This window comes from Teleopsis dalmanni, chromosome 1, assembly GCF_002237135.1.
Source record: "Teleopsis dalmanni isolate 2A chromosome 1, ASM223713v2, whole genome shotgun sequence".
Classification (NCBI taxonomy): Eukaryota; Metazoa; Arthropoda; class Insecta; order Diptera; family Diopsidae; genus Teleopsis; species Teleopsis dalmanni.
Window position 1 is genome coordinate 32397458 of NC_051846.1, and position 25823 is coordinate 32423280.

Consider the following 25823-nt stretch of genomic DNA (forward strand, 5'->3'; position numbering starts at 1 on the left):
AGTTATATGTATGGAAATGTGATCCAATCCGTTTACATGAGCGCGGATAGATGGGATACCTGTAATGAAGACGTTGACACACTCAGAAGGTTGATGTGGGGGTTCGCCGCTGGCTTGAAACATAGATTTTTGAGTATAAGTTTCAGCAGTGAACCATATGTGGGCAATTCACTGAAGGCAGGGACTTTTAGCTACAGACCCAAAGGTTATGGGTCGATTTTAGAGCTCCAATTAGTTAAGTTCGAAGTGACGAAATCTGGACATAAAATCAAGATTAATAAAACTTAATAGCAATCATTGTGATACTACGAGGATTTTTCTAATCTTCTCAGCAATATTATAAATCATTTATTTTAACAATTAGAACTTTTATTGTCCAGTTCTGCCAAATCGAATAATGATATAATAAATATCCTATCGTTTTTTTATATCCGTATAAATTATATCCTGGTAACTTCTATAAAAGTTAATGCCAAAGCACCCAATCCTCTCATACATACCTCAAAAATATGAAACTGTAAGGGCAGACGTCAGCTCATTGATACTTAATGAGTATCAATGATAAATTTAAGAGTGTATTTGATCTTTTATGGGACAGTTATAGTTGCCTCATGTTGTTATAATTTTTTCAGCTTGATCTATCTGCTAGACAATCTCCGGTTTTATAATTATTTTTTATCTAATAAAACTTATGATGGGACACTGGGATTTCTATCTTTGATAATATTTTGTTTACTGAAAGAGAAACCCTGTTCCTGGCCTGTTCGGCTTTGCGATATTTCACAATATATTGATCTGAAAATCAAATTAGATGAGTGCTGTTTGCTATATTTATCTTAAAAGTGGCACAACAATTTCAAGGCGTCTTGGCTATCTAAGGAAACATAAATAATATTGTATTGCATATTACCTCTCTCTTGAAAACCTTTAATTTCTACAAATAAACATTACAGTTGCGCAGTGACCTGAAACTAAAAAACATTAAAAATGTTTCCAAATATATACTAGGTTCATTTTTTTTCCTTTTTTTTCCTATTTTTGAGTCATCCGTGTAAATATAAAGTGATTCGGTACTATTCAACAATATAAAATTTCAAGAATGTTCACCATGAGCTAAAGTTTTAAATCCGTTATTAAAAGACGTGACTAAAATTATGTATTTTAATCGATATTGCTTGGTATACCGGTGAGATCTGCTGAGCAATATATCTGAGTAGTGATTTGAATCCTTCTTTCCATCTTTTGATGCGATGTAGGTCTGATATTTTACATATCAGCAGTTTGAAAATTAAAAGTTTAACGGAAAGAAGTTATTATATAATTATATGTAATTATAAATATATAACCATAATGTTATAAATAATATTATGAGTTATTATTTATAAATTATTAAATTAAAATATCCCTCTTGATAACATTATATATAATATCCGGTATATACCTGCAACTGCTTATATCAGATCAATTTCACATGAATAAAATTCCATATTCGAAGTTATTATGTAAAGAAATATATTAAAAACAACCTGACAATTATTTATTCACGTATCTGTAATCATGGTATACATGATTGGAACTAAGGTATATAGTTCCAAATTAACAAAACATGTTTTTAGTTGGGCGACATACTTTTATTATCACTTAAAATTTATTTAGTTGGGCGAAATTTTATCACTTTCAATTTAAATATAATCTTTTTTTAATTCAAGAACTCAATCGCACATATTTTTATCAAAGTCATACTACATCATACTTCTCCTAAATATACATATAAGAATTTATAACCAAATTAATTAGCTCCAAGGATTTGTATAGAATTTGTATAGAATCATTAGCTACAATTAAATTTTTGCTTTTTCGGGAACAATAATAGATACCAAAGACATTAATCCAGATTATAATAGGGGGAAAGTCAGGTGAGAAAGTCATATCAGATTTATCTAATATGAATTGCAATGTTAAGTAGGTCTAGAATATTTGTACCGGAACTGTTCATTCTTCATCATAGCTTCTTCTTTCGATACCTCAGCATTTCTTTTCTTTGTGTTCGATTTCGGTATTAAATTTAATGCCACAATAATTCTGAAGGTGAGTTAGACACATCAAATAAATATTGCATATAAGTCGTTGAGAATTGCACACCTTTCTATCAGTCAGTATACTGCAAGAAGTACTCTCTTGAAGTAAAGAAGTCATATTAGATTTATCTAATATGAATTGCAATTACATATCAAAATAGAAACATGTCTTATATAGCTTATATACATTTATATAGCTTCTGCTTCGGTTATCTCCCAATTTTTTTCTTCGTCTACCCCATTCCTGGTGTATTAAAGATGATGTTGTAATAATTATGAACATGAAGTAGACACATTAAAGAAATAGTGCATAAAAGTCGCTGAGAGTTTCACAGTTTTCGATCAGTTAGTAGACTGCAAGTACTTTCTAGAAGTAAAGAAGTCATATTAGATTTATCTAATATGAATTGCAATTACATATCAAAATAGAAGCATGTGTTATATAGCTTATATACATTTATATAGCTTCTTCATCGAATATTTTTTTTTTTCTTTGAATATCTTCCCATTTTTTTTCTTCCTCGATTCCATTCCTGAGAATGGAAGATGATGCTATAAAGATGATGCTATAATAATTATGAAAATGAGGTAGACACATCAAAGATATAGTGCATATAAGTGGCTGAGAATTGCACAGTGTTCTATTAGTCAGCAGACATCACCAGTTTCTTCAAGTAAGAATGTCATATTAGATTTATCGAATATGAATTGCAATATTATGATTTATTTCGGCTTCAAGTTGATGACACAATATTTCTGTTTTGAGGTAAAGTCAGTATAGGGGTTTGAGAGTGAAACAACCTTCTACCAGTCTGTAGACTGCAAGAAGCACTTCCTTTATTTTTATCTATACTAAGATAAAATTATTTAATTAGTTCAAATTATTTTTTATTACTATTGATTTATTGTTTATTTTATATTTATTTACGAGTATTATTATATTATTTACCTTCGGTGGTGTGTAGTTTTGTTGGTACTTTAAGGAAAGTGCATTCTTAGATTGCCTATATCTTACAAAAGGGGAGTTATGATTGGCTGGAGCAGTTACAAACTGATCCAGTATCGCTTTCCGGTATATTCATAAATTTATTTATCTGTAAAAAAGAAATAACATGTTATAAAATATATACAGTTTGTGTATTGAAGCTAATAGGATATAATGAACTCTCTAACAAAATTAATTTGCAAGAGCAAAAGTGTTTCCTCTATTAGTATTTATTATAAAGTCTTTATAATAATTAAACCAATAAATAATTCTGTAATGTAATGTGAAAGCCAGAAGCGTGTAGCTTAGTGAAGTTAAAATTTTCATATTTACCGTTAAAGACCTTCTATTTCCACATTTGCACTTGTAAAACATTTTTCTAGACCTCGGGTATGTATAGTAAATTCGCGGACGTATTTTTTTTCCCTTACAAGTACTTGCAGGAGAGTTTCTTCGTAAGATAATAGTACTTGATTTGACTGTTCTATATTTTTTTCTTACTGCCCTTGCTGCTTTGCGCCTCTGATATCTGATCATTTATGTAATTGGTTACAAAAAAATAATAATAATTTATTTATTATAAGTATAAAATGAATCGAATACCTTGGCTTCTTACCACGCTTTTTAGCTTTTTTACGGCAGGTTCGTTTTTGCTTTTCTTGAAGTTGTCTCCTCTTCTCAATCTGAAATATGTTGATTGTTCATAATGTAGTATATGAAACGATATTTAAAAATATATAATTTAAATAATGTTATCAAAAATAAACGCTGTAGGGCTTCTTTTCAAGAATTTACTAACATAGTTTTATGAAATAAATTCGACTAAGTTCCCGAGCGTTTCTGCAATTAATGAATAAGCTAAGGAATTTTTGTAAAAAAGAGGGTAATTTTCACTATTTTACTATTTTGTTAACTTTTATTACGATAAACATATTAACATGATATATGAAATCCTCGAAAATGGTTTTAATTTGTGTGAGCGTGGACTATAGTTGAAAACAACAAAAATTTTGTAAAAATTTTGAGTTAAATGGGGTTGTCCATTAAAATTTTTTAAAATTTTTTAAAAATCTGACCTATTCATAATTTGAGAACTAATAGTGTCTTTGTACTAAACACATTTGTATGGATCTATTAAAGAATATATCATGGACTAAAAGTTATTGTGCAATTAAAACTATTTGAAGAATCCATTTTTCAGATATTGAGAGTTTTAAGACTGCGTGTATTTTTCAAGTAGCATTTTGTTATGATAACCTGTATCTCGGTTAATATAAAAAATGGACAATTTTTCTTCAATATCATTTTTTTACCATTTTTAGACTAATAAATCGGCTCAAAAAGGTACACCATCTTCGAACGCACCGCCTTGTATATCTTAAATGCTTATCGTTTCTAGTAATTCTTTTCTTGTTTTAGGTGCTTGCATTGTCACCTTTACATTCATTTAAACTTCTCATGACTTCACGAGATTGACCCAGGAATCCACCCGAGTCCTTCTCATCATGACGAGCTTAGACAAACGTCTTCAGGTAACAGTATTTCACTGTTACCTGGTTGCAATCGACTTGCGTTTTGTAAATACTTAATCTATCAGCAGTTAACTTTTGATGGGTTTTTAAGTTTGTTTTATTATCATTTTTAAAATTGTTTTTTACATTGTTTTTTACATTATTTTTGTTGAGAATACATAAATTTAGTCATTAACTTTTAATTATTCAGGATTTTTTTCATGCAAAAACACTCTGCAAAAAACACTCAATATTTATAAAATTATTTTACCACAATCTTACTTGGACAGACTTATCACCATTTTCCGCGTTTAAAAAATCCCTTTCCTTATATTTCAATTTCTATATAAATCCAAATATGGAATGTATGCAAATTGCGTACAATATTATGTAAAATTTATATATATGAAAATGTTAAAGATATATACAATTAAATTATTAAATATTAAAGACATGTTAAGTAACCCTGTGTCCATGTCCATCTCTAATTATTCATCCAAATTCAGTCATGGTATTAGGATATCCTACGTGTTGGTATGAACCAACAAAGTAACCTGAAGTTAATGGTTACCATTGACGCGTTTCGTCTGGTAACCAACCAGACTCATCAGAATGGGTTGGAAAAAAAGGAATCGTAAATAATCAAAATCCCTACACTGTAATTCACCATAAAATATGATGCAATGGAAGGGACTTAATTATATACTCAAATATGTAAGACCCTTTGCCTCACATTATTGAGCCCATCGGAGTAGAATGTGAACATTATACTCTCGAAAATGCAAATAAATGCTTTTTTATCTAATACACTCCCATAAATATTGATGGATATAATAACTACATACATACACATTATGCATTCGAATAGCAAACTTTCAAAATTTATCAACTAAACAGCTGCATAAATTATTACAAATAAGTACATATCTACTTTAATAAAACAAATAGATATCAAATACTTTCACAAGAAATATTTATTATTTTTCTAAAGTTGAATTTTTGTTTTCATATATTTTTATAAAAAAAATTTACATTTTGTGTCTTCGAAGACTTTTCAAAATGCCAAAATAAACCCAGACCTCAAAATAGACCCAGACAACAAAATACATCAGGAACAGAGCCCTGAAGTTATACACGAAAACTGATAGGCTGGCCTACCTACATAGCACTATCTAATCTCAAAATAGTCACTAGTCGTACGGGGTGGTTTGCAGATCTTATATCAGTTATCGAATAATGTGAGGAGCTTGTGAGGGAGGGATTCTGTTGAAAACCCCCAGCTATCAAACAGTAAAAGTGCACAGTTGTACTAATTTTAAAAAACCTCAACATAAGACAATCGTAGAAATGTATTTTATATATCTATAAAGAAAGACATAAAGCGAAAGCGAATATTGATGGAACCAGTAATTTTGTCTGGTTATAACTTTCCATTTGAAAGAAAATATTTTGTATGAAAAATATAACTTGGGGACAAGCAATAAAGTACGGACGCAAAACCGTCAATTCAACTAATCTTTCACTGTTTGATATCTTAAAATAATGATTAAATTTATTTGAGAATATTTTTTATTCTTACCAAATCTCGACACCTTTTTTGTCGCTCTTCCTGCTTCATTTCCCATATCTACAATTATGTACATATATATAATTTATATGGTTATTGAATTATATATTTTATCTTAAACACAAAATATTTTATATATTTTTATTAATATATATTAGAGAAATATTATGAATAAATTATATTGTATATAAGAATTATATGTTAAAGTTTTCTTTCTTACCATTGCCCGGGCAGCTTGAGTCCGGTGAGAAATGTCTGGAATTATAATCTGAAAATTGAACGCATATATACATCTTAGTTCTATTTTCTATATCTTTATAAAAAGCTATAAAAATAATTTTTCAGCTTAAAAAATTACTTATGTGAATAATATAAATAATTATGAATATATTATATATACTCACTAATTATGGGTATTTGAAAAAACTCGAAATTTACAGTTTTTTGAAAGTCAATTTTCGAAAAAAATAAAATATAGTTAATTCAATATTCAAATAAGAAAATAGTTTCTTTTGAAATTTATTGAAGAGTAACTCATTAAAAACTTTTGGAATTTAAAAAAAAATACAAAAAGTTATCGTAAGACCCTTGCAATATAGTTTCTGATAGAAAAATTGTAATCCCGAGTAATAATTATAATTGGTTTTTCAATCTTTTTTTTATTCAAAAATAATCTTTAATGCTGTGCTTCTGATTATGAAAGGGCTATTGACTATATACATATATCCCCTAGGTATTGTAGAGTGAATGTCCAAATATTTATGTAATTAAATACCAAGTCTACCGAGAATTTACTTTCATTGTTATGTTAACGTTTAGAAGATAGATTTGATTGTGTAGGAAGATAAAATGAGGATATGTCGTAGATCCTTAATTACTCAGAAACCATTTTCGATTCCACAAACCTAGTGGTTCTGAAGAGAGAATTAGGTGTTAAATAATTAGACGAATACATTGATAATTCAAGCACTTTTTCTGACTTCTATATTGGAAATGCTAAGAAATGTGTTGAAGGAGACAGTGACCCATTTATTTATTTATTTATTTAACTTAGTATAATCTAATATATAAATTAATTAAAAATTAATATATATAATTAATATATAATATTAATATATATTAATATATATATATATATATAATATATATATATATATATAATATATATTAATATATAATTAATATAATATAATTAATATATAAACAAATAAATTTGTAAAAATTAATATATTTTTTGATTAAATAAAATTATTTAAAAGTATATTAATTAGTATTTTGAATTTATTTAATTAAATTTAAAATGGAAAATTAATTTTTATTTAAAATTTAATTTTTATTAAAAAATTTTTATTTTTTATTTAATTTTTATTAAAAAATTTTTATTTTTTATTTAATGAATAAACATTATTTATATATAATTATATTTTATTTTTATTCCGGTGTTTCGTTATCAGACGCCAGCGATCATGATTTGCAAGAGTAAATAATAATATTAACTTTGTTTAAAAGTTGCATATTGTTTTTCATGTATTATTATTCGATAAGAATTTTAGGAAAATACTTGTATATATACTGACCCCACACATGATACCCATAAATTTATTATTGTTATTAATTTATTATAAATTGACTTTATCTGATTTTGGTATCATATTTAATATCTAACTTAATTGCTTCAGTAAATGAGGTTGAGGATTTTAGTTAAGATTCTTTTTTACTCGTATTATGAAATTATAAGTATTTGATTCTTACCATCGGTAAACAGGTACAACTTCTTAATTGCTGATTTGGTCTGCTAATCTGAAAAATAAAAAATCATAATTTATTTATAATATTAAGGAATAGAAGTAGTATTTTTTAATTATTTTTAATTTGTTAAATTTTCTCGTTCTTACCAAAGCTCGACGTGCAGCTGCATTAATTTTTTGACTTCTGCATTTTTTGTTAAGGCCCTGTGGTATAATGATCTAAAAATTTATATATTATTATATGCTATGTTAACATATATTTATATAGATATATATATATTCATTGTAATATAGGATATAAGATATATATCCTACATGTATCCTATATATATCTGCAATGGAAGAAGTTCCTACAGAACGGGTAATAACACTATTAAATGTATTTAAAAATCTATGAAAAATTAGAAATTTAGAAGAAACTCTAAACTAACCGCAGTTATAACAGTATTCAGGTGATATTGGAAATAAATGACCTAAATAATAATTTACAATACCATATGTAAGTCATTATCGATTGGTAAATCTGGGGTAACTTATTCAATTGAGATTCACTTATAGAGCAATCTTTATTTTTGTTTAGTAAATTTCGAGTGAAATGTATAACACTTGAGAATAATTTTATATTTATTTCTCTTATTTATTTCAAACTTCTAGCTCCTCAGACCAAACTGGAGATTTGTCATCAGAATTACTCTTAAATTCACAGCTCTTTTATATGACTTTACAGATAGTGTTATTTAATTCGACATATGTATTTATGAAAAATATAAATGCCTAATAACACTACTAAAAAAAGTTAGATTATTCTTAAAGCGTTCAACTGGGACACAAAGTGTGACAGATCAGGAATAAATCTAGGTTGAATCAAGATTTAACAATCGAAACCGACATTACTCTTATAGTAAAAAAGCAGGGCCAGCAAAAGAGAAAACTGCTTCTTATATCTTCAGCTTCTGCTCTATGGTACAAGCAAAGAACAATTACCTAACGTAAACAGTTCTCCAATGATTTTGGAAGAGGTAATGTAAAAAAACATTAAAGAATTTCAGAAATTTCTAAACCTCATGGTCGAGATCGAATAAAGTTGTTTATATAAACAATCATAAAACCAATTGCATACGGTAATGTGGCGAAATGGATTAATGAATTGAATACTGCTTTAACCAACTCACCATTACGCATACTACGTTACTATTTGGGAATCAATTATTATAATGTATTTACTTATCAAATGTGAATATAAAAAAGGAAAAGATTGCTGAAATATCTTTCAATATATAATTTGTTAGTATGTGTATAAGTATGTAAATAGTGCTCTCTATACCTAAAGAGAGTACTAGAGGGTAAATATTATTTTCCACTTACTGGAAAAGGACGTTGATCGTGTTTAGGTAGTCCTGCAGTACCCTTAGGTTCCTCAATCTAAGATTTATATAATAATATATATAATATTTGTAGTATAATTTGAGTTCTAAACATAATTTACTTACTTGAGACCCTTTCTCGTGAAAAAGTTTTGAACCTTCAGTCTGACACTTATAAAAAATATTAATTTTAAATATTATTAAATATTTTTTTTTGTGCTGTTTACTTATTGAATTAAATACTAAAATATATTATTAATAAAATTTATTGTTTATAGATTTTTTTTCGATACAAATATTTGTTTTTTTTTTTAATTTTTCTACTTACCAGCGCCTGGCAGTCAGAACAACGTTTCCTTTTTTTATTTTTACGTTGAGGTTTTAATTTATTTTCCTGAAATTTATTACACATATGAATATTATTGAGTTTTTTGCTATGCATAATGATGATTACCTGATGCTTTCTGTATTTTTTTCTGTTAATTTTTTTAACAACAAATGAATTATCATCGGAAGAGATGTCTTCATCTTCATCATCTGTAACAATCTCCTTATGCAACTTTTTCCCCATTTTATAATGGTTACAATTAATTTTGTACAATTACACACAACAATTTCTAACAGAAAAAATATTTTTTAAATTAAATTTAAATTAAATTTATATTAATTATATTATATTATGTTTTATGATATAAAAATATTTAAATACTACGATGGCATAATTTAATTTTAAATTTAAAAATTTTTTCTTTGAAAAAGTGAATTGAATTTCAAAGGTCCTTTTTCGCTAAAACTTACTGCATTAATTTAAAAATTTTTACATTTACATTTACCTCTGCAAAATTTGTTATCCTTTCATTTTGTTAAATATATTTTTGTAAGGAAATTAGCATAAATTAAACGCGTTTAAACTCATTGTAGTTCGTGCGTTCCGAAAACGTTAAATAGGCGAAATGCAACAGAAATTTTTGCTGGAAAATTCGCACGAGAATGCCAAATACGCGGGTATGTGCTAATATTTGCATATATCTATACGGAGATACAAAGGTACTCGTATCTCAGTAAATCTATGAACGTGTGGTAAATATGCAAAGCAGGTACAAATACTGTAAATGAGAGAAATCAAATTTACAAACCATTAGGCAACACTACCAATTCTTCAGCCATTTTAAATTATGAAGACTTCTCTTCAAATTCTAGATTTTAATAGGAATTTTTATTCTAGTAACTAATAAAAAGATATTATAAAAGTTGTCTAAGTGGGGTACGGACTACTTTTTATATATATACTCATAAAACCATAAAATCATCAAAAACCTATGCTAAAATGATAATTGAATCCTAAAAATTCTTTAACTTACAGTTGTTAAGACTCAAATTAAAGGTTTTCAAAAATCTACTCAAAATATATTAAATTTTAAGTAAAAGGATTCCAACTGCAGGATCTGAAAAATGTATAGGTAGGTATATGTTTTAATTCTGATATGATATGAGTTTAATGCAGGGTCATTGCTTCAATATGATTTGTCAATATAATGTCATCTAATTTTTACGAATCACAAATCCGAACGATAATCATTATTGAAGTTCCAGTTAAAATATAACTATAAATATAAAGAGCAATAAATATTACAACCCTTTGATATATATCCTTGAATGTTTATGCAGTATATTTTCACTATAGTCGTTGTTCTATTTAAATTAACTTTAAATTAAAAATTAAATTATTTAATATTTAATTTAAAAAATATATATAACAAGACTTACTTAATAGTCTTAAACTCATATTATCACTCACACCCTTTTACTACGTGAAGTTAGACTTCACCGCAGAGTTGTATTTATCTAGGATTGCTAGATTGTTTTTAATGGTGTTGGAAATTATATTACATAATAGTCTTTTACTAAAATATTACTAATTAAATGAACATAGAACCCCTACTCTGCTTTTAATAAAAATTTGCAAAAATCTTCCAGGGGATAAACCTAATAATTTCCCAAATTTTCACAGTGATTGACTATATGGTTTTTGAATATATATATATATATATATTATATATATATATATATACTCTAGAATAGATTGACAAAAAGAATATCAATGTTATCTTGAAAATATATATATGTATATATATATTTCAGATCAAATTAATTAAAACATCAATAGCCTTTTTTTTTTCAAAGCTTATCGCAGAAGAACAATATAAAATAAATAAATATGGAAAACATATAAAATTTAACATTTCGGAAATGAATAAGCGGTTGTTCTTTTGTGGTATACTTACAAAAGAAAAGACCATTAACATAAAACTGTCTCAGTTGGAAACTTTCTTTTTTAATATATTTGCTGTTCGGAAGTTTTTCTAAAATAACCTATTTCAGTGGTTGACTTCTTCAGTAAGTAGATAACTGAACGTTTGAACACGAATATAAAGTAATCATCTGGTGACTGGCCTTTACTGTACAATATAATACTGGATATTGTCACTTGGCAATATACTGCGGGCATGGGGTTGTGACCATAAAAATGGTTATATGGCCATATCGGTGATAAACCTTCAATTAGTAGATAACTATGTTTGGACACAAAAATAAAATGATCATATGTTTAAATCTTTTCTCTGATTTTCATATGATTATACGGTTGAAAGAAATCAAAAAATTAATTAAAAACTTATATAAAAATTTGCATATAAACAATAAATTGACTCACGGAAAAACCATCAGTTTGATTTATAACCTAATTTGGCCTTAAAAGATGTATAGCACTTAATAACTTAATAAATTTTAGTGGAAAAATTCTCCTTTTTATATAGAACTAATATTTTCTAATTGATTCCTAATGAATCTTAGTGATAGTTTTTTCTATGACTAAGCTGGACTTTTAAGCCTTTCTTGATTCTATAAATTTTTTTAAATAGGTAAAGATAATAAAAATTTAATAGAATGACATTAACAGTAGGGATTTATATGTTATATAAAACTGAGTTTACTTAATGAATTCGCAATAAGTCTTAGTGAAGATATTGTACCTCCTATCCTATCCTACCTATTGTACCTGTTTCTAAAATTGAATAAGATTTTCTTGATTTTCATAATTTTTTTAAAAAAAGGTATGTATTATAGTACCACCTAAATATATATTTATTTTATAAGAATACATGTATTGATATTCAAAATATACCTGTATAATATGCGAATTCAATTCAATTTTGCTTATATCAAAATTTTATTCAACTCTTAAAAATAAAATTAAAATAAGTTTCATTCCATGTTACTGCGATATACTTTTAATATTATTAAACCAAAAAGTTAATCTAATTAAATTCCACAAAGGAAATATTAGTCCCTTGCTACTTTTAGTACTCTATCTCTATCTATTCCTAAAGCAGGGTGTGCCTGTCTCTACATGTGTTTAAAATGTTTTATTAACCGAATTATCTATGTTTGACTGATGTTGGAGATAAACTTTATAAGTGATTTAAAAAAAAATATAATAAAATTCTTTAAATCCTGTTAGAAAAAACTCTAAACAATTCAAAGTTACAACAGAAATAAATATAATTGATTTTGCTCTGGAACTTCCTTTTGAAACCCAAATCCAACAAAAATAAAAAGATTTCCCATACAAAAAACCACATTCGCACACGCTTGTTCACACTCAACTTTTTTATTCTCTTATTCTTTTATTCCTTTATGCTATTTTTATTCACCCAAAATTAGTAGCTACAAATTCGCAGAATAAGATACTTTTTGTTGCAGATAAAAAAAATTTGTTTTAAGGAACTTGCTTACTAACACAGAAGTATGTGACGACCTTTTGGGTTGGTTTGTGTGTATGCCTTTTTGTTATCGTTGGTTTATGCAAACCCTGTAATTATAGATTTCCAGCACGTGTCACGATTAGGAGGATGTGCACCAACTGAACCGTGAACAGCATAACACTTTCATGGAATTGTTAATTTACTTAAAGTCTTTGTTTAGCAGATATATTGACTTATAAATCTAATAATGACAAAAAAAAAAAATATGGGTATATGAAAAGATAAAACAAATGTAGGAAGCGGATAGTAGTAGTAGTAGATGTATAGTTAAAGTAAACTCTTCTACAGTAAGTAGTCACTTCTCTTAGAAGTAACTACTATTTAACTTTCCTCAGGATAGGTTAATTTGGCTGGATATAAGGTCATGCATTGATCTATTCATTTCTAACCATCCCAGATGAAGTTCAACCCTGCATTTTCAAATCGGGCATTTTTGCGAACTTAAGGAATACTGAAGCTTTATTCCTTAGACAGAAACACGTGATCCTTCATATTGTCTGTATCATATGTATTCTCAATACCATATCAATATCTAAATTTTGTATACCACAGCTTAAGGACACACGCACCATGATATCGGTGATGAAAGCAAAGAGTGTAAAGTCTTTACTTCATTTACATTTGATTCATTTTATATCACCCCAAATTCACTTTTCTGATTTATCAAATAATTTACCAGTTGATGAGATTGTTGCGTATGAGTTCATAAAATGAATTACTCTCCTAGTTGAGGCCAATAAACTGGCGAAGTTATAGATCGTGATTTACAAGTTGTACTTTAACGTCATTTTTCGAGTATTGTCAAATGCCCATAAAGCTCAGAGTTAGCGATTATTAGCCAACTAAACTGACAACTAGGAATTAATTAATTATATTTATCTTTTTATCACACTAAAATTATTATAATCATCATCAAAAGATTATAGGAATCATCATAGGACTTTTACGAAAACTTTGGTTCTAACTATCGTTGATAGTATTACATATAGTAAATGGATATAGATAGTGTACTGAAGTACAATACTACAAATTAATGTCGATTTGTGCTCTGAGTCTAGTAATGGAATGATAGAATATTATTAATATTCTTTCAAGTTTACTTGTCCTTTATCTTGATGTCAACATATGGGTTGAAACCCGTATCCTTTAATTTATGGGTATCCGAAACCAAATTGCTTTTAGATTTCTTGATGTTTTGCGAAATTATCTCTTTATTTTTGTGACCAAACTATTCAGTGCTGTCAGTGTTTTTTTGACCACGCTTAAATTCAAAATACCCTCAAATGACGAATTTCAATAAAACGTATTAAATGTTGTTTTTCTTAAGCAGTGCACTAAAACTTATCTACAAGTGAATAAAAAATGATCAAAATTGGACAAATATATTATGAGAATTAGTACTTTAGTATAATGTATAATGTATAATATCAGATTATAGATCCAATCAGATCTTGTTCAATTATATTTTCTCTTAGGCCGTACGCTTCTCTTATCGTTTTTTAAGCAAAGCTTACAAAAGCAGAAGTTTCAATTGATTTATCTATCGATAAGGCGATCTTCCTGATATTCTATATCGTTTTACCTTCCCATCTTCAACCAGTTATTTCAAGGTTGTCATCGTTACAACACGTAGACGAGGTAAGTCACATATACACCTTTAAAGCATTCTTCACTCAGACTGATATCAAATCAACTTTGAAAGGCTGACAAATTTCTCTATATAATATAATACTGTAATATAGTTTTCGTTTTAAGTCCCATACATGTACCCAATATAAATAAAAAAATGGGAAACTACAAAATTTTACTTTGGAGATAATTTTCGTCTTATATTTAGTCATGCAAACATAAAGATTTTGTGTCGATGATGAACATCTCTAGGTTTTAGTATTCATTCTATCTCTAAATATGTTTTTTAGTTTTTGAGATTGATAATTGTCTACATTTGTTCTAAGAAAGCCTTAGTATTGATTTCATCTACCATTGTGGATAATCTTGACTTTTGAATGTCAGTTTAGACTGATTGTTGATAATTTTCCCACTATAATGTAAGCTTTCTAACGGTAGATTCTAATATGTATGTGTCGTCCGTCTATTATAAATCAATCAAAAATTCCTTATCAGCAAACTATCACACCTTTAATCCAAGTTTTAAAACTACATTTGATTATGTACTGGGCATATATATTAAATAAAATTGGTTAAAGGATACGTCACCTAGCCTAATGCTTTAACTTTGTTATCATAAAATTTTTTACCGAATTAAGAATATGATTTTGTATAATGTACTCCTAATGTCCTCCTCCTTCAATTAATTTTATTATAAAATCTCCCTGTATAGTGTTTCTTCTCTTCATACGAATATAGAGCAAGGTACCCTTCTAATGATTCTACTTGAAATCTCTCGGTAGAGATGTTGAAATGTCTCGGTTTTTGGAATAGTCAATGGATGTGGAATAGAGAATATTTCTGCTGATTTGTGCATATGATTAATTAATTTGAAAAAGCTCAAACAATTTAACAAAAGTCTAGAATTGTCTAGAATTTATTTTCAACAGAATGGACTGCATTGGAAATTGTACAAGACTGATTTATCTCAATGAATTCTCAAAAAAACAAAAAAATGGTTTAAAGAACTCTTTTTTCCCCGAAACTGTGAGAAAAGTATTTAAAGATATTAAAAATATAATAATATCCCATTAATATATCAATATTTTATAAATGTATATAGAGATTTTTGAATTGTACCTGTATATAACAATGAATTTGACCCAATTATTTTGCTGACTTGAAAATTGTAACCGCACCGCACTGAGTTTTTGTTAAATTTTATTTAAGTTTAAATAAAAATTTATAAAATTATTAACCTTACAATTTGATAAATGTAATTTTTTTTAATGTTACTACGATTTAAATATTTAACCAGTGTTGCATAGAAAAGAATTTTGCTTTCACGTAAAATAAAATAAATTGTTCTGTACTTTGTATCCCCCCTTCAGGATAAGGGTTAGTATATTTCCGAGGCAATACGCTACTATTTGGAGTATAAATGGTAGTGAATTAGTTTTAGTTGCGGTACTCAACCGAAGGTGTAAGTCTGATATCATGGGAGTCAGCTTTGGCTATCCTGACTGGCCTTTTTAATGAGAGTATCGTGTTGGCTGTGTTTGAACCCCAAATTTATGCGGGTAGATGAACTGTATTCATTTACTATTTTAATTGATGTGGAGGAGTTGTATTTTACAACCGGGTGTTGTACAATTTTTGTTTTTATTTTTATCAGTTTGCAGATGGGGGAAAGTTTGTCATCAGTTAGATTATAGTCTATATGGCTAAGTATATACCTTTTTGTTTTGGCGTTTCTCCGGTGACTTACCTTAACCGTGTCCGGGTATTGTCATTAGGTAATAGAGCGTGGACATGGGTCGATAACCACGTATGTAGTTATGGAACCATGACAGTAACAAAGCTCTAGTTAACAGATAACTGTAGGTTTGGACACACAAATAGACAAATTCAGATTAATATACATATACAATACTTTGTAACATCCTTGTTTCAAAACAAGTTGAGATTATAATTCAAAAAAAATATTAGTTCCTAGACCTTATCAATGAAAAAGTTCACTACATTGAATGCTTTAAACATTGATCATTCTTAATATTTAATAGTATATTTTATAACGTATATTAACCCAAAATATTGCTTAATAATATTAAAACACCTTTTTAGAGTCAAGATAAAGTAACACAAATGTTCAAATAGTTTTCCGCCTCTAAAACACTTTCGGTGCATAAAAGTTGACTTCAGAAAGGTGCGTGTGGCCAGAAGTCAATTAATCTTCCAAATAGCAGCAGCTAGCTATGGTTCGTAATTTTTTTCATATTCATCTACATCCATACATACTCATACACACATACATGCACTTCAACATTTATGAAGAGAATTCGGTGCATGAAAACCGCATATACCAACGACGCAACGTATCGACGGGTTTGTTGGTTAAATTTTGATGGATGTTGATACTTGTGAACAGAGCTCACAGTACAGACACGCTGAAGTGCCAGCAAAGTCAGAGATGTTTGTACTTGGAAATGTGGCGGCTGAGCTGAACCACATGGGCCAGAATTTTTTTTCTCGTTTTTGTTTTGATAATTTTAATGCGCGTTCGCCACTTAATGCGTTGATTGATGGCTGCAATTTTTCTTATCAAAACGTATTTTTCATGACGGACACGAAACGATATAAAAACAGAAAATTTTCAACATTAAAATTTGTGGTCAACTTGTACGTTTGGAATTAACTGATTTAAGGCAATCTTAAGCTTAAGCTGAGGTAAATACACGAAAATGTTGGCTCATAGTTGAAAAGTCATTTCTATCCCCAGATATCGCAAGATAGAGTCTCGTGCGTGTAATTGAGATAAGCAGATATGTAAAATATTATCTTAGCGGTTTAGTTTGCGGTAAGTGCTGTGCTCCTTAGCCACGTTAACAAATATGGGTTTATGGAATCGAAATGATCACATATCGTGTTCCCTTTTGGTGAATGTTTAACTTGGTTTTATTTGTTTGTTTCCATATATATCTTTATATCTTTATATCTTTGTTTATTTGTTTATTTGTTTGTCTGAGAACACACTTCATATTTTGCGAGTTGATTGAGTTATGAAAAATGAAACAGGTGGGGAGTGTGTCGATATGCCGCAGCATATCGCGTGTAATTCTCACTTTGTAAACATTATTAAGAAATATTAATTTTCATTTATCATTTTGATTGAGCGATCAAATAAATGAGGCAATGCTATGGCTACAACAACAACAGCTGAGTTTTGTTTGTAGTTTATCATAATTTTTTTTTCCAACTTTATGGGGATAAGATATTAGAAGTATCTTTTTTCGATATTTCAATGTTAAAAATGGTGTTTTGTATTTTTGTTGATTTATGTTGACCTTTTGGCACTGTTAATTTTAATGCTTGAAGCAAAGATATTGTACAAAAAAAAGTATGTAAGAGTATTTAATGTTGACCGTAGAGCTTTTGTCCAGAAACCGTAAAGGGCATGTGAAAAATTTTTTCAAATTATTCATTAAATTTTTGAAAAAAATTCTTTAATATATGAAATTCTTCATAATAGCAATAGCAAAGCTCAAATATACAGGCGGTACGGTACAATTCAAAGACTTAAACAATATTTAAATAAAAAATTATTTAAATAATAGTTGCAAAAAAAAAAAAAACAAGAAAGAATATCCACAAAGGAGTACAACCAAACAATGAACTCTCGAAACTACATTCTGTGCTTATGTACATGAAATTTCAAAAGGCAATTCGCCTCGTAGCAGATTCCGGGGCACTTGATTGCCATCCCCGAGGACCGCATAAAAGGCGTATAATTTAATTATGCAATCAAACAAGCGTTAAAAATTTCACTCTTTTTTCGGTGGGCGACTATTGCAAAACACCCCCTCGGGACTCTTAATACTTTTGGTTTTTATTTTTGTTAATATTTTTATTTGATTTTTGTTGCACGTCTTTTGTCCATTCAGGGTACGGCATTACGCCGCACAGCAACACAAAGCCTTCATGTAATAATAATCAGATTAAAAAGACTTACACAAGTCAATGCTGGCACAACTTATGCCATTGACTCTAAGCACCCCTCTTCGAAATATGTTGCAATTCTTGCCCAACTTATTATGAGTATTATGAGGGCTTTGAGTATTCTATCAGTAAGCTCTGGTACAATAGCATCAAATATCGTACCACTTCCACTACTTTCACAAAAAAGTGAGAAATATATATTTATTTTTATTTTTCAAGTAAATAAAATAAATTTCTAAATAACATGTGTGGTGGTGTGGTTACAGTTGTAAACACCATTCTGCCACAGAGACATTAAAAATGCTATTCCGGCTGCAGTTTCTGCTGTTTGCAAGGTACAAATTAAAATTTGGTTTCTGCGGTTGGACGCATTGGGCGAAAGCGTTCCTAAAATAAATTCACACAGTATAAGTGTTTGAGTGTGTCTATAATTTATTTTGACATATTTGCCAAAACATTTCAATTGATTATATTGTTACCACATAAGCACAAATAAACCATAAACCCAAACACACAAGACTACCAAGGCACATCAACTACAAAGTAGAGAAACCAATATTTTTTCGATATTTGATTACAGCAACCCACATTTCACTCTATTTTCTGTTTTGTAATTTGAACTCCGTAAAATCACTAATTTCAGTAATAAAAACATAACAATGAAACGAGCAAAGGAAACAACTTGTAATCATAATAATCACAGATACACCAGATACTACCATATATCAACCATAATTACATTAACAAAAGATTGCGTTGATTTTCATAATTTTTATAGATACTTTACATGGCATTGCTGCGGTTGAACTATCGCGTTTCTTATTCAATCTCATCGAAGATCTCTATTTGCTTTCTGTTGTTAAACTGAGTAAAGGACAAAAGGGATAGGGTTGATATGGTAGTTGTACCAACTGCCTTAACAACACAAGTGGATGTTAAGTGGTCTTCATTATTATTGAACTTTGAAATTAAGTGGCAATTGTGTTGTAAGAAAGAAATAATAAATTTGATATACTGCAATAGACCATAGATGCTGTAGCAGGTGGTTAGTGGTGTAGCTGAGGGCAACATACATAGTATACCATGCCTTAAGCATAACTTTGGAAAGGACACCAAATTGTACAATGACATATATATTATATATATATATATTAACATATGTTTATGGTACTCCTTTGTCACTCGTAAAAAAGGACCCAAATGCTCTCTACATAAGGATATGCTTCTCGATATAGCACACTTTTATCAAACTTTCGTTTGCAACTTTCATAAAGGTGCAAAATATTAACAAAACAAATATGTTGTATTGCAAGCCCTACTATCAGAAGGGCACCAAATAGTCTCAAAGTAATGTAATATATAATTATATTACTATGAGGGCTGCTATTTCTGGCCTAGGCTACACTAAGAGTGGACAATATTCTTCAATTATAGTATGTTCTGGCGAAGTCTCTCCTGATTGATATTCAGTCAGTTTCCTTATTTCAGTGATAATAGTTGGTACTTTGAAGGTCGCTATTTCTTATGTATCAAAAGTCATTTTCTATATATCGTAGGACTTTTCTTTGGAACGTCTGAATAGCTTCTAAATTCGTTTCCTTTGTTCAGCCCTAAAGCTGCGTACCATACTTTTAGACGGGTCACAGAAATTGATTATTTATTACCCATTTGCAATGAGTTGGCAGAAATAAGTTTCTACTTGTAAGCCATTTAAGGTTTGCTTGTTTAATTTTTAATAAGATTTTTTTTATATCAATATCCAGGTTCCTTTCAAGGTACTGGCAGTATTTCAATATGGCCTTTGGTTGTCAAATATATAGATCGGTAGATATGATAGATTTTAGTTTTAAAATTTATAGAGGTTGACTTCGTTTTATGCAAACAAGCTTTATACTTATGAGTAGACTAAGAAAAATATGCTTTAACCATATAATAGTAAAATTGTCCTGATCATTTTGTTAGATAAATTTGAGTTCATTTGGTAAAGATATGAAAACCAACATGTGGTGTGGTTGAACCAATTTGATACGTTAAGTAAGAATATTTTGACCTGAGAATTAGTTAAAATTTGGTCAAATCGATCAGATTATATTTCTGAGTGTATCGTGGTACAAACTGATCTGTTCGATGTCTATTCTTTCTATAGATTTGTTCTTCTAATTTTTGTTTCATATCATAGTCATATAAATAACAGCATTTTAGCTTTCTGCTTAAGACTTCATCACACATCCAGAGGCTTTGGATTAAAGTAACATGACACATTCGCAACCAGTGTTTTTTAATGTATTTCGACTTCACTTTTTTGTACCAACCATTTTAATACAATTTAGAATTCATAAAAAACAAATGTAATAAAAGGCGGCAACGAAGTTCATTTGCATTTTTAAGAGTTGCAGGAGGAAACCTCCACAAAAATACCAAAGCTGAACTGGAGTTGCGCGCTGGAATCAGCAGCATCAGCATCAGCAGCCTCAGCCGCATTAACAGTAGCTAACAGGATATGGCTGTGAAGCACTAATAATCCTTTTAATAAATATGATACCGCAAAGGATGAAACGCAAATGGCAGCTCAGAGTCATTTGCATTTTATGCAAATTAAATTCGGAAACATTGCGCACAATGGCAAACAAACGTTGAGGCAAACTTTTGGAATTCCCAAAAAAAAAAAAATCTTGTATCAAAAATACAAGAACTTAACAAATTTATGCGAACTGGAAAACTCAAGTTTTTAAAATTCATAATTTTATTTCATTTATTTTTTTTCTATTATTAAACTTTTACTCTTTTAACTTTGTTTTTCTTTTATTTTTTTTTTTATATTTGAAATGAAATTTTGTTCTCATATGTGCTGAACAACAAACAAAAATTGTTGATATCTATTTTTACTCCATTTTATTATATATTTTTTTTACTCCATTTTTATGACAGAAGCTCCTGGGAAGAGGTTTTCAGATAGAAAATATTTTTATTTGCTGAGTTGTGTGAACATATGCAAAACATTTGCAAATACTGGATTCAGACGCACAGATACACGCCACCCACATATGCACTAAATAAACACAAAATATTTTATGAAAATATGAAAATATTTAAAAATATTTATGCAAAATATGCAAAGAATTTTGTTGAAAACTTTTCCGAGGGGTGCAAAATACTGTTTTGTCAACGTTTTGTGTCAACGAATGAAAAAATATGTAAATCGAATTAAATTTTAGATAAATTTCAACACTCAAATTTTAAATTATTTAAGATATTCACATAGAATTAGCATTAAATTCAATAAGTTTATTAAATAGCAAAAAATTATAATTAACATTAATGGATCAAACTTCCAGTAAGGATACTGCTTTCACGCTTAGTCGAAAAAGGGGTGCGTGGCCTCACTAAGCTCCTACTTTATGCTAATAGCATCGTAAGAAACCCACCAACATTTTTAATACTAATGATGAATCAACGTGGACATATCTATCCCAGGAGGTAACAGGCTAATGCCAAATCCTCCCATAAATGCAACAAGCCCTACAGTTCTGGGAAGGTTGAATTCATCAGATAACAACGACAGTATAGCAGAAACCCCCACAACACAATCTCACAATCTTTACAGAGCTTTTGATTTTAAGAAAAGTACCCGAAATGGTTCCTGGAATGTAAGAAAAAGAAATTAAAGTACTCGAGAGTTGTTTGGGCGAAATCAAGCAGTTAATTCACAACCGTACGATATGGAGATGTTTTGTTGAGGTCCAATAGAAGCTCCAATAGAAGTTAAGGGAAACAAGAAAAATGAGAAAAATCGATCAAAACGTGTCAAATAACATTTGCACATGATGTGTTCTTTAATCAAAATAAACAATAAACTCAATCCTCAATTTTAACTAAGGGGTCCAAAAGGAAAGAGTTGACACTTAAATTAACAGACTTGGAATTTGCCATGTATTGTTGCTTAAGCGTAAGAACGTTTTTAATCGTCTTATATCGAATGAATAAATAAAACTCAATAAATGAAGTTCAATAAATAAAAAAGAAGAATAAATATCGAAGAAATTTGATATGCAGAAATGTGCGAAATCTATAAAGGGGGAACAAAAGATCTCTAGAATACAGTGCAAAATTTGTAGTTGTTTAACCACGATAGGCAACTATCACTCTTAACTCAACAGCTAAAAAGTTAGAAGGTTAAGCCAGAAAAGAACACACCTAACCAAATTCGACTTCTTTTATAAAAATTGCTAGAGAAGTGAACATTCCAATATCTCTCTTGTAGAAAGATTTATCTTTTTGTGTCAAAGTAGGTGTTTTAATTAACGATGACTCCTTTATTGGACTAGTATATTTTTCTCTAAAAATATTATGGTCATCATATAAAGAGACCAACCGGACATCTGATCAACGCCATAACATTGAAATCAAAACTATGCAGCAAATATATATATATAATTTTATAGATATATTAGAAGTATTTTATTGGCGATCCAAATATTCATGTTGAAGCTTTAATTCCATTAAACGAACATTGACAACTACACTTGACAATCAGATACTGCCATAATTCAATAGAGGGGTAGGTAGGATTGCTTGCTTTCCATCCAGTCAAAAACTGAACCTTATCAATTTCAACATTTATTATTGGCGTTCTAACCAAAAAAACAAAAAATGAATCAAATATTTCTTTAAAGATTCTCAAATAAATAAAGAAATAATCCATTTAAACTTTGAGAGCAAAAAAAATACCTCATGTCAACAATTTTATTGGGTTTTGAATTGAAAATTGAAACTTAGCCTTCAGAACAATGGAGGAACTTTTAAAATTTATGAATCAAACTAATATTGATTTATGGAAACAAGCTATAGAGCTCACCATATATGTGAAATATCGGTATAATGCAAGAAATGGAATATAAAATTACCGGTGCACCCCGAGACGTCAAAAATAAACGACCCATAACGACTTAAACATACCATGGATTCAAGCTTTGGAGCTTAATATATATCATAATAAAAATATGCGAAATAAAGTTCCGCAAAAAATTATCTGTGTACTTCCATATATCAAGGCAATATCTATAAGGATGTGAATATTACTACTATAAGCGATGTTATATGGGCGCATTATGGAAGATATTTATTGAAATACAGTGATAACTCATATTAAATAGCACGTTAACTATTTATAAACTGTAATTTCAAAAAAATAAAAATAAATAAATAATACATTTATAATTATTTACCTCTGAACAGCCGTTGACCAAGTCTGATTTATGTCCAATCAATGTAAGTTCACGTCTTAAAATTTAAGAAGTTATTTCAAGACTGGAAAAGAATTTTTGTTTAAAAAAAAAATAAATTTTTAAATATCCTCAACAAATCCTCACATATGTCTGACAGAAAATTTTTTTTTTAATTTTATATATTCAATTGTATAAAGTAAAATCTAGATGAACTAGAAATTTCAAATTAGGCTGAGGTAATATGTGTAGCTTTATAAGGTGTCTATATCATCATTACACAAAGTCTTAAGCAATTTGAGTTCTGTTGAATGTTATTAAAATACTATATATGATTTTTTATTGGGTTTTATTTACGTTTTATTGAAAATCTATACAGGTCCCAGACCTCTCCTTAAGAAGCATTTTAAGCTTTGCGGTAGGTACAAGTAAGTTTTTAAACCTCTGAGATTTTATACTGTAGTACAATGGGCCTAAGTTGATTTCTTGGAACATCATGATCTTTCAAATCACGTGCAAATCAAAGACAACTTTATGGACATTATATCAAAAACTATATAAATATAAGATTTTCATGTCGTATAATAAAAAATCCATATCCAATAGAAAAGGGTCTAACTAGTTAGAAAATTTTCAAATCCAAAAAAATGTTTAAGTGATTTAAATATTTGGGTTTAACATACAATTATTTCTGATATCGCGATATATCCATCGTCAATAGTTTTTGATAATAAATATACCAAAAATTCTCAATTAGAATTTAGTTATTTGATTAGGAAGTTTGAACAAATGTCCTTTCCATCTCCCCCTCGTAAACCTGATCGCAAGTGATCTGAAGAAAATATACAGAACCATCTTCCGCTAACAATAGTTTTGAAATTTGAAAAACCAATCATTTGTAAGGATTCAGATAATTTGTTTAGCTGTGGTTAATGTGTTTGTTTATCAACAAAAAAAAAAAAAATTAATAAAACTATAAATTTAAATAACGCATATAAAGTGTAAGTTAGCTTTGTCTGCTAGCTCACGGGTCCACAGTTAAAAGACTCTTGGGTCCATAGAACCATAAAAAGGATTCAATACCTGACAGAGTGCACTAATTTTATACGGATAATTAAAACAACATATATCTTCTGAGACTACTGACGCCACATATTTGGCAATATTCGAAACAGATGTATAGTCAGTCCAAAAGTACCTCTCTTTAAAAACTTTTAAAACTTTCTCACTACTATCACTAGTTTAATAAATAACATATATAACATTACTTACCACTGAATAGCCGTTGACTTTATTTCCAAATAATGTCCAATTATTGTAAATGCATTTATTAGATTTTGAACAATAATTCAGAAACAAAAAAACAATTCAACATATTTATCTGACAGATAAATTTTTTCTAACTTTTAAATTTTGAATATAATCTAATAAAAAAAAAAGTTGAAACTAGTTAAATCAAATGTTGCTAAGATCTCATTGATTTGTAGTCATGCATGTAGATTTAAAAAGTATGGAACCCATAGCTATGGAACCTATAGAACAATAGTTTGATGACGAGTATTTAAAAGGTTTAATCAAAAAGTAGCATAAATAGTTATTTGTTTTATTAAATATTGTTGAAAAAGACGGATTTTTATTAACAAGTTGGTTGAGCGTGTCTATGTCCAACTAATATGGGTACCTGTACTTAGGAACATTTAGAGTAACTGCAGAGTAGATGAACTTCTAAAGGTAGACACTTTGATATCTGGCGTTAATTTTTCAGATTGTAGTATTCCACTTGAAATAGCCAAACTGACAATGAAACAAAAATAAATGTATATAGTTAAAAAAACTTGGACAGATGAAAAGATAGTTCTATCAGAACTAAAGATAGACATGGTCCAAAATGAACACGAAGCATATAATCAACGTATTGGT

The 25823-nt window shown here is 28.8% G+C and overlaps 1 protein-coding gene across 4 annotated transcripts; it reads right to left on the bottom strand.

Moving 5' to 3' along the window:
* Positions 1-1623: 1623 nt before the first annotated feature.
* LOC119672198 lies at positions 1624-25264 on the bottom strand. 4 transcript variants are annotated; one of them, XM_038083193.1, is made up of 14 exons: positions 25176-25264; positions 23907-23988; positions 9708-9870; positions 9582-9647; positions 9380-9424; positions 9255-9311; positions 8037-8108; positions 7894-7941; positions 6362-6409; positions 6154-6201; positions 3667-3746; positions 3397-3592; positions 3028-3172; positions 1624-2925 (listed from the first exon to the last, which is right to left on the bottom strand). In XM_038083193.1, exons 3-13 carry the CDS (start codon positions 9822-9824, stop codon positions 3104-3106), a joined length of 846 nt encoding a protein of 281 aa, XP_037939121.1. In that variant the 5' UTR covers positions 9825-9870; positions 23907-23988; positions 25176-25264; the 3' UTR covers positions 1624-2925; positions 3028-3103. The 4 variants fall into 4 exon arrangements, with proteins under 4 accessions (XP_037939121.1, XP_037939120.1, XP_037939122.1 ...); XM_038083192.1 differs by having other exon boundaries at positions 1624-2930; XM_038083194.1 differs by lacking the exons at positions 23907-23988; positions 25176-25264 and adding an exon at positions 15826-15900 and having other exon boundaries at positions 1624-2930.
* Between the last annotated feature and the right edge of the window lie 559 nt (positions 25265-25823).

Coding starts and splice junctions, on each gene's coding strand:
- LOC119672198 (XM_038083193.1), bottom strand. CDS start 9,824: ATGGGGAAAAAGTTGCATAAGGAGATTGTTACAGATGATGAAGATGAA. Junction 9,425..9,581: donor GTTCTGACTGCCAGGCGCTG/GTAAGTAGAAAA, acceptor ATTTTTTATAAG/TGTCAGACTGAAGGTTCAAA. Junction 8,109..9,254: donor ACGATCAACGTCCTTTTCCA/GTAAGTGGAAAA, acceptor ATAAATTTTTAG/ATCATTATACCACAGGGCCT.